The sequence below is a fragment of the Octopus bimaculoides genome, chromosome 21, assembly GCF_001194135.2.
Source record: "Octopus bimaculoides isolate UCB-OBI-ISO-001 chromosome 21, ASM119413v2, whole genome shotgun sequence".
Classification (NCBI taxonomy): Eukaryota; Metazoa; Mollusca; class Cephalopoda; order Octopoda; family Octopodidae; genus Octopus; species Octopus bimaculoides.
The window spans coordinates 2,848,149-2,865,088 of NC_069001.1; the positions used below are offsets into that span (position 1 = coordinate 2,848,149).

Consider the following 16,940-nt stretch of genomic DNA (forward strand, 5'->3'; position numbering starts at 1 on the left):
ATATATATCTACGTCCCTCAAAATTTACTGTGAATTATCAAACACACAAATATATATTCATTCATGTACACATTCATACATGCACACACATTTGTATTTATTCATGTGCATATACTCATACACTTGTATTCTCTCTCTCTCTCTCTATCTCTCTCTCTCTCTCTCTCTCTCTCTCTCACACACACACACACACACATACTTTCACAGACACACATGCTTACATAGTCACACACACACACACACACACACTGCTCAGGTTCATACACGTATTGCAGTGGTCCTTCAGTTTTTCTAAGCCCTGTTAAAGAACTCGGAAGGTTGGGCCTCCAACGAGGTCTTTTGTGATACCATTAAAGTCAAGGACTTTTCAGCACCCCCTTGTATAGGATGGTCATTTACCAAATCCACCCACAAGGCATTTTTCAGCCTGGGCTAGTGTAGAAGACATTTGTCCTAGATGTTGCACAGTGGGATTGAACTCACACAAATTTCTTTAATAAAAAGTAATTTTATTTTGTGTTTTCTTGTTGGGGTAAATTTTTTCTATCATTTTTTTTTTGTTCTTGTTTGTTACCCTCAGCTCTTGTCTGAACGGTGGAACCTGCATAGATGGGGTCAACACATATAGATGTAAGTGCCTTGCAAATTACACAGGCTCCAACTGCCAAACACTGATCAGAGCCTGTGACTCCAGCCCCTGTCAGAGTGGTGGAACCTGTCAGAATCGAAACAACTCCTACATATGTATATGTCCATATGGCATGATGGGCCCACGTTGCTCCAAGGTTATTGACTGGTGTAAGCGACAGTCATGTCACAATGGTGCCACATGTAAACAAGAAGCTAATGAATTCAGGTGCGAATGTCAGGATGGCTGGACGGGTAAAACTTGTGATGTCCCCCTCACAACATGTGAAGTTGCTGCAAAAAGAAAAGGTAAGACTACCTCTGTCTATGTCTCTCCCTCACCTATCACCCTTTCTCCTTCCACTTTCTTGTTTCTTTTTATTTTCCATGTGTTGCTCCCATATGCTGTATGCCTGTCCCCGTTCTCTCTCTTCCTACTTCTTTTTCCTGCCCTCCTCACACTCAACACCTGTCCCCCTTCTTTTTATGCTTGTCTCTCCTTTCTCTCTTTCTGCATATCTCCGTGCTTTCACTTTGTCTGTTTTCTGTTTCCATATCTCTCCACTTTCTCTCTCTCTCTCTCTCTCTCCCATTCTCTTTTTCTCTGTATCTACCTACCTACCTACCTATCTGTTTGTTTGTCTCTCTCTCTCTTTGTTCATCCATGCATCTATTTCTATTCTCATTCTTTGTCTTTAGGTGTTTCCACAGACAAGCTGTGTGCTAACAAAGGCCGCTGCATCAACACAAACAATGGTCACATATGCCAGTGCCCTGCAGGATTTGAAGGAAGCTACTGTATGACCGACATCGATGAATGTGCCACTGCTCCCTGCCAGAATGGTGGATCATGCATCAACATGGTAAACCAGTACAACTGCAACTGTGCTCGTGGATTCCAAGGAAAAGACTGTGAGCTGAATGTCAACGACTGTGCAAAGAACCCTTGCCTGAACGGTGGGACGTGTCATGATTTGGTTGACGATTTTATCTGTTCATGCCCTCCAGGTACCAATGGTCAACTCTGTGAAATTGACCTGCCTGACTGCTATGAGAAAGCATGTCACAACGGTGGGACGTGCCAGGAAAAGGTCAATGGATTCTCCTGCATTTGTCCACCGGGTTTCGTTGGAAAGTTATGTGAGGGTGATGTCAACGAATGTCTTGACAGACCTTGCGATCCAGTTGGCACAAAAGACTGCATCCAGTTGGTCAATGATTTTCAATGTAAATGCAAGGAAGATTTCACAGGTGAGAAATTACGTTTTTTTCTATTTTTAAGTGAATGAATTTGTATAAAAATCACAGGAACAGTACACCCATACAGATATATATTAATAAACATAGCTATAATAATATCAATGCAGATGGTTCATAACGTTACATATATAATATAAACAATATAAATGAAAATAACACATGAAAGGGAAAACAAGACACACACACACACACACACACACATATATGCTTATCTGCCAAGGTCAACTTTGCCTTTCATCCTTACAGGTCAAGAAAATAAATACCAGTTGAGTACTGGGGTTAATGTAATCAATTCATTTCCTCCCCAAACTTGCTGGCTTTGTGCCAAAATTTGAAACCATTATTATTATTATTATTATTATTATTTTCTGTTTATTTAGGCAAAACTTGTTCAACAAATGTGCCTTGTAAGAACTGTGTTACCAATCCCCAATGTTACCCTAACCAGTGCCTAAATGGGGGCATATGTATTAAAGGGATTTGCAACTGTGAACCGGTACGTTGTTTTAGCTTTGTCACCATTTTGTCTCACCGTAATAACTGTTCTATTTTCTCTCTCACCATTGTTTTTATTTTTCATCAGTTATTCAAAAATATAAACCTTACTCATCATATAAGTAACTATTATTATCATCCAGTCAGATGACTTGCCCAAGACCAATGCAACTCTTGCATGCCAGACATCCCAGTTGAGCAATATGGCATAAATGTCTGGTGTGGGTTTTTTGTCACATTGGCCTTTCGTCAGCTGAAATATCTCCGCTGTGCACACCATGACAATGGATGTAGTTTGCTAACTTAACCAGATGATCCTGGATGTGGAAAATTTTTTGTCTGTTCATTTACTCAGCATCTTGTGATTTGGTCCCAGGGGACCACTTAAAACTGCCTCTGTTAGTGAAGTGGTGGAGTCCTGGTTTGAGAGTTCAAAAGTTTGTGAGGAATGTGCAACCATCTCTTAGCCACCATCATCCCCAGAGTAGTAGCATCCGTTAAGGTTCCGGCATGGGTTATGTTCAGGAGGATCAGTTGTGATTTTATTCAACATATTCCCCTCTCAGAAAAACTTAATGACTGCTGCAATAAGTTTGTGAATTTAAGCCCTGTAAAAGAACTTGGAAGGTTGGGCCTCCAACCAAGCCTTTTGCAATACCCTTAAAGCCAGGAACTTTTCAACACACTCCTGTACATATGTATATATATATATATATATATATATATATATATATATATATATATATATGCTGGTTTGACAGGGGCTGGCTAGACGGAAGACTGCACCAAGCTTCATTGTCTCTTTTGGCAGGGTTTTTACGGCTTGATGCCCTTCCTAACACCCACTACCTTACAGAATGGACTGAATGCTTTTTATGTGGCACCAGCACCATAAAAATCTGAATCCTTAAAATTTTAAAAATCATATTTACAAGAACTCTTTTTCAATGTATAAGCCATTTATTTTCTGAATTAAAAAAAAAATTTTGTTGTATTTCTGAATATAGGGTTATTCTGGAACATTCTGTGAACACCCCAACTGTGACAAGATGACCTGTCAAAATGGAGGCACTTGCATCCTGGACAGTCGTAAGTACTTGAAATGCCTTTGTGTACCTGGTACTTCAGGCAATTACTGCCAGTTCAACAACACCGGAAAGAGCTTCAATGATACCCTTGATCAGCAGAATAAACTGTGCAGAGACCGCAAGTGTGAGGAGAAGGCTAACAACAGGCGTTGTGATGTGAGTAGAAAAATCACTGCAAAATTTACAATATAGTGAGGAGAGTGTATTTGTGTGTGTGTCCAATGTGCTTTATAACAGTGTTCTTTAGAAGTTGTTTAACCTTGTGAGTTGCAACATGATGCAAACCCCTTACTTGTTTTCAAGTAAGATTTTTATTTCACTCTGTCTTTGTATGTTGAGCTGCCAAACTGTGAGACATACAAAAGTGTCCACCACTCTTTAAGCATTGTCAATGTAATGATATGTTATGAAAAAGACACTGGTGGCTGTAGAGATAGGAAAAGAGTAAGCAGAGCAAAACTGGTGTTTCTTATCCAGTGTTCCATTGACTTGGTTGTCCTTTGCTTTTTAAAGCCAGCAGAAAGGGGAAGGAAAATATTTCACCTTTGTTAATGATAAAGTTATGGGAATGTCCTTTGTGCAATGTGTTGAAATACCATTTTATATTGGTTTCAAATTTTAGTGCAAGGCCAGTAATTTAAATGAATTACATCGACCCCAGTATTCAACTGGTACTTGCATTTCACCTGGTGTGGTAATGATTCTGCTAGCTTGCCGCCTTAATACCTTTTTATATAGGCACTGTTATTTACGCATGTGTATAATGTAAACATGTATATGTATTTCAATATTGATTTTTGTTTTTTCTTTATATATTTTTTTCCACACAATTGAAGGCTGAATGCAATTCCCATGCTTGTAAGTATGACAACATGGAATGTTCCAAAGGAATCTTCCCATTCAAGAACTGTAAGAAGCAGTCGAACGGCCGGTTCTGTTGGGACGTTTTCCAAGACAACAAATGTGACTCTGAATGTAACAATGAAGATTGTCTGTGGGATGGATTTGACTGCAAAGACAAACAAGCTGCTTGTAACCCTGTCTATAAAGCATACTGCTCGGAAAACTATGGAAATGGTATGTGCGACAAAGGCTGTGATAATGAAGAATGTCTTTGGGATGGTCTAGACTGCGATAAGAACAAAGAAAGTTTAGCTGTCGGAACACTGGTACTCATCGTTCTTGTGCCTCCAGAGACATTTCGGAAGAGTGCCACCCAATTCATTTGGCAACTTGGTGCACTCTTACAAACCGTGGTCCGACTCAAGCGTGGCGAGGATGGGAATTATATGATTTATCCATGGTACCAAGATGAGGAGGCAAATAACAAGGTGAACTTAGTGAAACGGTACATTACTCAACTGCTCCGTACAGACCATCGACTTTCACGTAGAGCTGCAGTTGTTAGAGGGTAAGTAAAACAGTCTTTCTATAAAAAATTATCATCATCATCATTTTTTAACATCCATTTTCCATGCTGGCATGGGTTAGATTGTTTGACATGGAGCTGACCATACTCCAATTGTCTGTTGTAAAATACCCACTACACTCTTGGAGTGGTTGGCATTAGGAAGGGCATCCAGCTGTAGAAACATTGTCAGATCAGATTGGAGCCTGGTGCAGACTCTGGCTCGCTAGCCCTCAGTTAAACCGTCCAACCCATGCCAGCATGGAAAGCGGATGTTAAATGATGGCATTGATGATGATGATGACATTAGCATGGGTGTGAATACATCTCTATAGATGCATGCCTGCATGGAATATTTCTAAATATTTTTGATGCAAAACTTTGTATCAGAAGAAAACATTTTTATTATTTAATTAACATTAGTATTTATTTTCCTTCTTTTTGCATTCTCTACTTTCTCCTCTTCCTCCTCCAGGACAAAAGTGTTTGTTGAAATTGACAATCGGAAATGTCAGGGCAGCACATGCTTCCATAACACAAGCAGGGCAGCTGAATTCATAGCAGAAAAAATGCGGCATGGTTGGAAGCCTGACTTTGATATCCACAAGATTGACAGTAAGTATAAGATATATGTGTGTGTGTGTGTGTGCGTATGTGTGTCCTTTAGCAAAAGATATACAATGTATATATCTCCTGTTTCAGCTGAAGAAAGCACTCAAGAACCTAACACACCCTTCAAACTTGTCTACATTGTGGTTTCTTGTGTCTGTGTGTTGGGCATCATCATCCTGCTGGTGGTTGTCATGTCTCGTAAGCGTACCCGAGGTGTCACCTGGTTCCCTGAAGGATTCTTTGAAAGTATACGATCTGGCAAGGACACATCGAAACACATCCCACGCCGTAAGCCCGATGGGGAAGAGATGAAGTAAGTACAAATGAAGGAATTCTTCAAATATCGGTTTTAAATTTTGATACAGGACCAGCAAGTTTGGGGTAGGGTGTAAGTCAATTATATCAACCCCAGTACTCAACTGGCACTTATTAATCAACCCTGAAAGGATGAAAGGCAAAGTTGATCTCAGTGGGGTTTGAACTCAGAACATAACGATGGGCGAAATACTGCTAAACATTTTCCTGGTGTGCATACACATACTCACATATGCCTACATACAAACAACACAAACATACTCACATATGCCTACATATATACAACACAAACATGTGTGCATGCACACACACAACTGATTTCTTTCAGTTTCTATCTATCAAAACCAGTCTGGGGCTATAGTAGAAGACACTTACCCAAGGCACCATGCAGTGGGACTGAACCAGGAACCATGTGTTTTAGAAGTAGAGTTCTTACCACAAGGCCATGCCTGTGCCTAAAAACGTTCCAGATATAAATTGTTGAATTATATTTTTTACTTCTTTTTACCAATTTATTTTAAAATCACTTCCAGGAATCTCCCAAGAGCTTGTAATTACCCTCAGTTTGATCCATCTCTTCTGAAACTTGATGCCAACGACAACAGATCAACTCCACAAAGTACTGACCAGTGGGACATAGATGATAATGACCACCATCAATGTAAAAGAATCAAGGTAAAATGACAGCTTTCAGCCAACAGGGTTTCAAATTGGACTGTGGTGACCAGAATATCAGGATAGAGGTGGGGGGAAACACAGTGGAGATAGAAGATAGATATACTTGAGGTGGTACCAAAAAAACAGGGACTGGACATTAGTGTAAATGGAAGGGCATTTGAGAATGAAGCTTGCAGGTTCAGTGGAAGAGAAGATCTAGAGAGTTATAGTCATTAAAGAATGACAATTTACTCATGATTTTACTACTTGCTTTGCTTGCACACTGGAGGGACTACTACAATTCCTTTAGAAACAGGATATTTCTGAGCTTACCAAATTCCAATTACACACTTAATAATTTCCACCCGCTTTCTCCTCTCACTATACCTGGGAGGATTGTTGGGTAGAGTCCTTAGGCTCCTTCTTCATGGGGTCCTATCAGAAGCAACTACTGTTACATTTTCCAGTTAGATTGCCAAACACGACCAACTGAGACGACTATGGATATTATCTAACTATCTTGCTTGTGGTCTACCCCTAAGTCTCTTGCCAGTTGGCTTGGCTTGAAGAATCCATTTTGCAGTTCTTTACTGTGACATTTTAATCCCATGTCCATAGAGTTGTGATCTTCCAGTGCAGAGACTAGCAGCTCAACCTGGAGAGACTCCTTGATCTCCATGCCATGCACCTTGTTCAATAGTATTACTCCAGAGATCCTTTGGAAGAACCCCATTTCAGATGCTTGTATTTGTGATCATACTCTTTCAATTATTACCCAACATCCATGATTTTTTTTTAATCTCTAGTTGAATTATTTAAAAAAATATTTTTTGTTTAGTGGCAGGTGGGAGGGTTAATTATGGGAGGATTAATTATAGGTCTAATTTAGGCTTTGTTTTTACTTCTCTCATCTTTCCTTTTTCTCTATTTTTCTCCTCCAGTTGGATGAAATTGGTGAATCAAATGATGACAATTTGGAATTTGACCAGACAGACACACGGCAGTGGACTCAGCGACATTTCGATGCCGCTAACTTACCTAGTTCAATTCTTGCCCTGACACCTCCACGGGGAGATGATCAGCATGTCTCTAATGAAGTTGATGTCAGAGGACCCGGTAAGTTAATTCAAAACACTTATTGGATTTCATTTGAATTTTTCACTTGTTATTATGCATGTATAATAAAAGTTACAAGACCAAAATTACAAATTATTATTATTTAATCCTCTTGACAACCAACCCATCTAAGATCACACCTAGCTTTATGATACAAACTTCCCGTTTAAAAATCATCTAAATTAAAACCTTTCATAAAAATTTCAAGTTAACTTATGTTCCAAATACCATAATGACAGTTATTTTACTGAGAAAGAAAAGGGGGGAAAATAAGAAAGCTTCTGACAATGCAGAAAGTTTTACAAAAACTCCTATTTCAGGTGCAAAGGCCCATCCTCAGAAGGAAACAGTCTGGGAAATGTCAGACGTGCTAACAATCCTTCTAGCTCACCATCTTGATAATAATAATGATTTCTTTTAATTTTTATTGAACTATTTCTTTTGAAGCTGTTTCCTTTGATATTAACTCTCCAAATATTTCTGTTCACAGATGGCTTTACGCCACTCATGTTGGCATCGTTCCGAGGCCAAGGACTGGACACCGATGGAGATGATGAAATATCTGGTGAAGGCGAGTCTGAAGATAAATCAGCTGGTATCATAACAAATCTTCTCATGCAAGGAGCTGCCATTAATGCCCGCACTGACCGTACAGGTTTGTAGATGTTTCACTAACCACACACACACACACACATACACATGCGCAGAGGACTGTTAACAAACATCACTGATTATTTGGTCTACAGCATGAAATAAAGTGTCATACACAAGGAAATAATGTGCCTCTTGTAAATAGAACTCATGACCTTATTGTACACCAAATGCCCTAATCAGTAAGCCATGCACCATCACACACTCATATAGAGCAGGCTTCCGTACAATTTCCACCTGATAGTTTTATTCACAAAGCATTGGTCAGTTCAAGGCCATAGTAGAAGATGCTTGCCCAATGTGCTGCACAGTGGAACTGATCTTGAATCTACATGGTTGACAGGTAAACTTCCTAACCACACAGTCATATGCATGTTTATTATTATTATTATTGTGATTTATTATTATTATTATTATTATTATTATTATTATTATTTGTTTAAGGTGAATCATCTTTGCATTTGGCTGCTCGTTATGCCAGAGCTGATGCAGCTAAAATCTTGTTGGAAGCTGGAGCTGATCCCAATGCCCAAGATTGTACAGGAAGGACTCCACTCCATACTTCGGTATCTGCTGACGCACAGGGTGTCTTCCAGGTGAGCGGAAATAAAAATTTGTATTTTCACATCATGCTGTTTGTGTCTGGATCAAACTGGTTCCAGCAGATTTATGATTAAAGGAATTCCATATTTGACAATGCTGCCTGTTATGATATTTCTAGGATTCTATTATTTTATGAAAACTCACAGCATATTTTGCTGGGTATGCTGGAAAGTGTCAGCTGTCCCCAGCCAGCAGACTAAGGTGTCATTCATTTACTGGTCATGCTTCAAGGACCCTGCGAAGAATTCTTGCAGTTCTAAGCAATGCTGATTTTTGTACGTGTTCTACCTTCACACTTGCACCAGTCTTTTTCAGTCATGCTGGTAGTGAAGTGATGATACTTCCAACTGCACCAGTTACTATTGGTATCTCGTCTATTCTCTTCATTGACCACAATATTCGTATTTCCCACTTTAAATTGTCATAGTTGTTTATTTTTCTTTCTTCTTTCACATTGATTCTGTTGTCACCGAGGCATGCTATGTCAATAATCATACATGTTCTGTCTTTTTTATTCACTACAACAATGTCCAGTTTCCTGTGTTTTTTAAAACTACATGGTGTAATTCAAGGCAGATTTAGCTGCTATTACTAATGGCTTCAACAACCATTAGTCACTCTCGCTCTCTCCCTCTTTGGTTTAAGCCTTTTGTTACCATATTTATTTTGAGATGCTCTGTGTTTCTTTCAATTAATTTTAAATATAACAAAGAATTTAGTACACATGGTGAAGTACTGTGTGGTACTGTGACGTTACTGCTGTAGTATGTGGGTGTACAATTGTGATGCTATTGCTAATGTATATGTTGTAGTTTGTACATAGACAATCTAAGATTTATTTACTTTCCATGTTTTGGACAGATTTTACTGAGAAACCGTTCTACAAATTTGAATGCCCGCATGAACTGTGGTACAACCCCTATGATTCTGGCTACAAGACTGGCCATCGAGAGAATGGTGGAAGACCTCATCAATGCCGACGCTGATATAAATGCTGCTGATGATTCAGGTATGAGACATTTTACTTAGTATATACTATAAATGATGATGATGATGCTGTTAAACCTATTCCTTCAAATACCAGAACATTTGACTCTGTGTCAAAGCACATGACCCTACATTTTGCCTTCTGGTTCCCTGCAGAGGACAGGCCCTCAATATATGGCTTTCTCTCAAGGTGGCAAGCTGGAAGAACTGTTAGCATGCTGGGCAAAATGTCTAGCGGCATTTTGTCTGCCTTTATGTTTTGAGCTTTTGCATAGTTTTTACAATTGGATGTCCTCCGTCATCATCATCATCATTCAACATCCATGTTCCATGCTATTTATGTATTCATTTGTCATCTTTTCAGGAAAAACTAGTCTCCATTGGGCTGCTTCAGTAAACAACGTGGCTGCAGCAAAGGTTCTACTCCATCATGGCGCTAACAGAGATGCACAGGATAACAAGGTATGTATCATTGCTGTTTCTTCTTTAATCTCCTGTACTTCTGTTTCTCACTCTTCATCACAGTTGGTTGGGTTGATGAGGTGCTGAGCTATGATGGGTTTTGAAACTCTTGCCCCTACATGCTCTACTCTTACCTCAACATACTCTATTTTCGCTCCCTACATCTCTACTCTTGCTCTTATGTATTCTAAACTTGCCCCTATATACCCTACTCTTGCTCATACTCTTCTCCCTACATGCTTAGACATTCCCCAAGGAAATGTCGGTTACTGTACTCCTGATACTCATAGACTTGGTCCAGTGTCAATTGTTGTACTCCTGTCTTTCAGACATGATATTAGTTCAGTGTCGACAGTGACACTCTTGTTTCTCAAACACAATATTCATTTGCTATCAATCATTGTACTCTTACTCCAGAACTATGAGTGATAGAACACCACCTGTCACACAGAAACTCTTTCACTGACTGTTCTATTCTGTCATGTGACCCAGAGAACAACAACCAATGAGAGAACCTAGAAGTTCAGCTGATCACATGATTATTGTGGTCACATGACAACTGGTCATTTGTCCTATCGTTGCACCCCCCCCCCCATTAAACTGTTTTGATTCACAATAATGACAAATCTTTTTCTATGAACAATTCTCTTTTTGTCTTTTCAGGATGAAACTCCATTGTTCCTCGCTGCCCGAGAAGGAGGCTATGAAACTGCCAAAGTACTCTTGGAATACCATGCCAACCGAGATATTACAGATCACATGGATAGACTACCAAAGGACATGGCTGCTGAGAAGTTGCACCATGACATAGTTACTTTGCTCGAAGAGTACATGTTGAATACTTCGCCAACGATGCAAGTATCAAACAACATTGCCCCTTCCCCACCATCAATGAACTTTGTGCAATCATCGAAACAGAAACAGCGTCCACGTAAATCAACCAAGAACAATCCTCAGTGCAAAGATGTCCAGTCCACAAAGCCAAACAGTGTACCAGCACAAAAACCTCGCTCCCGCAAGAAGAAAACGCCTGAAGCAACAACCGTGAATGGTGGCACAAATGCTGAGATGTTGGTTACGACTAAATCACCACCGAATATGCACTCTTCCCCTGGTGGGCCTGTTGATGTGATGTCTCAGTTTGACCAGGGTGCTTGTCAAGGTCAATTGGTGATGACCTCCAATATGGACACAGAGCGGGACCCTGTTTATCTAGAAAGAGCAGTTATGCGTGCACATTATGCCAAACCTAACCACAGTTACGACATGTCGCCCAACTGGTTCAAATCTGCCCAGGTGACTAAGCAGGGACCACCACCATTGCCGCCACCACAGCAGCAGCAGCAGCAGCAACAGCAGCAACAACCTCCACCACCACCACAGAAAGTGCCTCCACAACAAATGCCCCCTCACCTGGTGCAGGTAGTCCCTCAGCAAACAGGTCCTGCACCAATTCCATGCAATGTGCCATCACCTGTAAAACCGAAAAGCCTGCCAACATCACCAACACACCTGCAGGCGATGCAGCAACATGCACAAATGAACAGGGCAGCACAGCACGAGAGTTGCACATTTGGTGGCGGAGGGAATGGTGGAGACAGCATTGGTTTGCTCTATCACTCGGATACACCCCATTGTCAAAAAGTGACCGCCCCACATCCAATCGCCCCTGAACAGTACCCCACCCCTCCTTCACAGCACAGTCACGTCAGCATGGAAGCCCCCATGCAGCACACACAGCCAGTCCCACCAGACCACTACCTAACGCCGTCGCCTGAATCTCCTGGTCAGTGGTCAAGTTCATCTCCTCACTCACCCCTATCATCTAACTCTGACTGGTCAGACGCCAGTCCAATTCAGACCATCAGTCATCATACACATAACCGAAACACGAAACGCTTAACTGATGCTATTTACATATAAACAATATTAGTGGGGAGCAGTTGCTACAATTTTATTACTACTACTGCTATTACTATTACTTCTACTATAACAGTGTGAGCAGGTGTAGTAATATACTAAACTGTTGTTGTTATTACTACTACTACTACTACTATGACAACAAAACTACTACTAAAACAGATGTTGACTTCACGCCTTTATGTAGAAGAAACATTACCATAACTGTATGATCATCATCATCAGTAACAACAACAAAAAGATACTTTATTATGAAATCATGTTTGTGTGGGGTGGGTTACCAGCTTCCTCTCCATACTCGAATATACATACAGCCTACCATTCATTTTCATTGTTTTTTTAGAAAACATTCACTCTTGGTGGAAACACTAATTGTGTGTATGTGCATGTGTATATATGTGTGTATGTGTATATATATATATGTATATTTATGTATATATTTATGTATATATGTGTGTGTCTGTGTATATGTATGTGTATAATCACAAATATATACATATACACAAAGCTTGCATCCCTTGAGTCACTTAAAATTATATACACTCATCTATTGAGTTCTACTTCTTGTGTTTTACTACACACACATTACTAGTGTAATATATATATTTGTCATATGTAAAGTGAACAGGATTATAATATCCAGACTCAAAAAGTTTTGTACAGTCAACTGTGCAAAAGCTTTGTAGGCTTGACTGTATTCATCAGTAGATTGTGAGGAGAGAAAAGAAATTACACACACACACACATGCATGCATTTATGTATGTATATACATACATATACAAACAAAATACATTCACACACACACACACACACACACGTTTTTAATCCTTGACTTTGAGTTCAACGGAATATATAGTTTAGCTTGAGTACTTTGAAAAGGATGCTCAAGGGCTTTGGTGAACTCATAATTAAGGATTTAAAATTTTGCTTTGAGTACTTTATTCTAAGTGGCCTGACAGCGTTCCTTTGAATCGGTCATCTTGATGAATATAAGTCTTGTGTGTGTTTTGTTTAAATATTGGTTGAAATGGGTCCCAAAGACAATAGAGCAGTAGCTGTCTCAAGGCTTCTCTGTACCTTCATGGATCATTCATATGAGTGTACAATGACCTTTCTTAATGTACAGAATCTTCAAGCATTTGTGCAAAGGTGTTTTTATATGTTAATATATATAGTGTGTATGTACACAAATTAAGGTTTTCCAAAGAATTTTTCACATGGTGTTTACACTTGGCTGCTCTTCCTATCACCCACCATTTTACAGCATGGACTGGAACCATTTTAATGTAGCAGCTGGTGCTATAGTGTTTGTCTCTGACTGGGCTAAAGAGCCCCCTACCTCCACTAACAAGCTAAATTACAGAGTAGCAAAGAAGGACTAAGTGAGGAAAAATTCTTAGGGGCACACTCTGCAAGAAAACTAAAAGTTAAGGCCAGTGCTAACATGCTTAATGTTGTGTGCCAAGAAATTTAAAATCACATCTTTAATGAGGGGAAAGGATCATTAGCTTAATGAACAGTTCTAATCAAGAAAGACATGGGAAATAACCATAGAATTTTAATTAATTAAAAATAGAATTCAGGTAACAACATCATCTACTATTCATCTCTGTCTCAGCGCTGACTCTAGATAAACCCCACCACCATCACAGAAGGAGAAAGAAGAGATTGAAACCTTGCTTCTTAAGACTGAAGAATTTTGTTATTATTCTAAGACCTACAATCAAACTGTGTGATTTAATTTTTTCCAGTTACAATGTATTTAGGACCACATATCTACTGCATCGTTCCATTTATAATGTGTATAGTTTACCTGGTTGTTGTCGTGTAGCTTCTGGTCAGTCCTGGTCCAACAGATTTATGATCAAAGATATTCCAGCCATGACCATCCCAACTTATATTTAGACAAAGTGTATCGAGAGCCACATTATCTGAATAAATTTTAATTTTTCTGTTTTAAAGACTTCAGTATAGTGTTTTGATTAAAAAAAAAATATTAGGCTGCTATTTCTAGCAGGTTATGGACCATGAAAGAGAGTGGGATGGTCAGTCTTGCATTGGCTTTGTTTTGGGGAGTGGAAGAGAAAAAGCAGAGGGTTTGCTAGGTTTACTTTTATATTTATTTTTAATTTTCAAAAAATGGTTATTTATTAAATATTCAATGGTGGTGGGCAGGGAATTGTTTGACAGGAATATGACGAGTTTCTTTGGAATATTATTCAACAGTGTCTTTGAATATTTATTATTTTCCTTTATTTTAATTATTCTTTTTTAAACACTTGATCTAGTTAATTAATGAACAATGTTCATTAGTTAATTAATTGGACCCATTGAATTATTAAACAAAAAAATATTTTTTAATTAAGAAAAAAATAACAGTGAACCTAAATTTTTTTTTAATAAATTAAAAGCCTAATTTTTATTATTCACACAAATTGTTAGTCGCTCAAATCTTAATTAGAAGTGGTGGTGGCAGTGAGTATACTGGTAGTGGTGACAGTGTAGGCTTTCTAAAGTTCAACTTCTTTTTAAAAATACCAAATTCACTTTTTTGATTTTAGCTTAGAATTTCAACTAAATTTCATGAAAATCTTATCAAATTTTTATCACATTTTTTCACCCCACTACACCCAGAAACTAGCCTTATTTGTGCTTACAAAGCAGAACATTCAGAGTTGCCTTTTATAGAAATAATTAGTAGAACAAGTCAGTGACTTGCCTTATGTGGAGACGATCAGGAGCATATTCAGTGACTTGCCTTATATGGGAGTAACTGTAGCATAAACTTGCCTTATATGGAAATAACTGGAACACTGACTTGCCTTATATGGCATTAATTGATAGAACACTGAAAGACTTGCCTTATATGGATCTGGTGGAACATGCAGTGCCTTGCATTATATGACAGAGACCCATTCAGTGCCTTGACATAGACAGAAGTTAGAACATTCAATGCTTTATCTTATATGGCAACAGTTAGTAGCGCATTCAGTGCCTTGTCTTATATGGCCATGATAGAAGGAGTATTTGGGGAGCTGTACTACACAGCTGTAAGTGTAACAGAACATTACCGATGTATTTCTAAGACTCAACCTTAAAAGGCAGTCATTGATGTTCAGGGACTGATGCTAAACGCCTTAATACAGAACCATTTCAATTGTCTTTATGCATCAGATTCCATCATTTGGACTTTTCGGTTTTAGAACCACAGATTTTAAAATCAAAGGTCAAACATCAGATCATTTAAACTGACACACACACACACACACACACACAAAATCAAAACACAAAAGACATATCTCAAAACAATTTAAAACAAACTCTAATACACCACCTCCAAAGATATCTTAGAGTACCCTCTTAAAACTAATTTAGGTCAGACTCTCATTGCGAAGACACCTATGATCAAAAGCAGTCCAGCTGTGACTATTACCACCCCTCTTTTATTTGTATTCTTTGGTAGACTTGGCATACATCTAGAACCACATTATCTAATATGTCCTGTTATGTTCTTAAGATTGTGGTGTGTGTGATTTGAGGGAAGTTTGACTGTTATTTCTACAACTGCGTAGATCCTTCATTGTTGTTTCTTTGTCTGATGTTCTTAACCATTTTGTTAGCATATCTTCCCTTTCAATTAATTTTGTAAATAATGAAGAGTTTAGTAAAACAAAAAAATAAATAAATAAAATAACACAGTCATTAATTAAACTGGTGTTTGGAAAATAAATTAACATTGAATTTTGATGGAAGGTTTCAGTTTAGATAATTTTAAAACAAGTTTGTATTGTAGAAGCAGGGAAGAGTCTCAGACAGATTAGTATTGAATAGGTTATATCCCAAGGTTCAGTTTTTGGGTTGGGAGGATTCCTAATTGCTCCTTTCTCAATCTGTTTGAAAGCTGTACATTTTAAAGTCAATATTGTCACTCAAAAATCTGTACATGCAGAATTTAAGGGTCTATCATTATAATTGATTTTTTATTAATTTTTAAGGTGGTGAGCTGGCAGACTCGTAAGCACATTGGACGAAATGCTTAACTGCATTTCTTCTGATTTTTTATGTTCTGAGTTCAAATCCTGGGTCGATAAAATAAGGTACCAGTCAAATACTGGGGGTCAATGTAATCGATTTATCCCCTTCCTTTAAAATTTCAGGCTATGTGCCAAAATTTAAAGCCATTATCATTATTTTTTGTTGGTCATTAAAAAAAAGAACACACAAGTCTTCTTATTCATTAATCATTAAGGAAAAAAAAAACAAACAAAAATCAACTCAATGAAACAATAGTAAATCAGAGGGTGAAGAGGAGAAGCTGGATCTTTCATGCCTTGCTGAACAATATTTTTGAGCACAGCGGACAACATTTTCTGGACATGTTACAAATATGGTGAAACCTTATGAACAAGAAATTAGTTTGTAATGGCAGCAGTTTTGTTGTTGTTTGTTACATACACACACATATGTATATATGCATGTGCATATATGTTTTGGGATAACGCACAAGGAAAAAAAATTTCCAAAGGAACTCTTAACCCTTCAGAAAAAACAATACCCTTCCCCCTTTATTTTGATGGTCAGCATCATTTTTGCCAATGAAATCCCAATTTGATGGGTGATGTCTGAAATAAAAGAATGATTTTTTTTTTTTTTTGTTATTGGAACAAAAAGAAAGAACAAAAGACAATAAAAACATTGAAAAACGAAAAAAAGAAAAAAAATATACAATTTTTTTTTT

General features: G+C 38.3%; 1 protein-coding gene across 1 annotated transcript in view; it reads left to right on the forward strand.

Annotated features, from left to right (window-relative positions):
• The window catches only part of LOC106873852 (neurogenic locus notch homolog protein 1), a 157,319-nt gene extending 140,847 nt beyond the window's left edge, over positions 1-16,472 (forward strand). Inside the window, exons 19-32 of the mRNA XM_014921403.2 lie at positions 575-936; positions 1,327-1,878; positions 2,268-2,383; positions 3,390-3,626; positions 4,307-4,881; positions 5,354-5,493; positions 5,581-5,803; positions 6,339-6,480; positions 7,404-7,578; positions 8,069-8,233; positions 8,674-8,825; positions 9,694-9,841; positions 10,184-10,281; positions 10,945-16,472. Coding sequence (XP_014776889.1) covers positions 575-936; positions 1,327-1,878; positions 2,268-2,383; positions 3,390-3,626; positions 4,307-4,881; positions 5,354-5,493; positions 5,581-5,803; positions 6,339-6,480; positions 7,404-7,578; positions 8,069-8,233; positions 8,674-8,825; positions 9,694-9,841; positions 10,184-10,281; positions 10,945-12,204 — 4,345 coding nt within the window. The 3' untranslated portion in view covers positions 12,205-16,472. The remainder of the gene's footprint in view (positions 1-574; positions 937-1,326; positions 1,879-2,267; positions 2,384-3,389; positions 3,627-4,306; positions 4,882-5,353; positions 5,494-5,580; positions 5,804-6,338; positions 6,481-7,403; positions 7,579-8,068; positions 8,234-8,673; positions 8,826-9,693; positions 9,842-10,183; positions 10,282-10,944) is intronic.
• Positions 16,473-16,940: the final 468 nt, after the last annotated feature.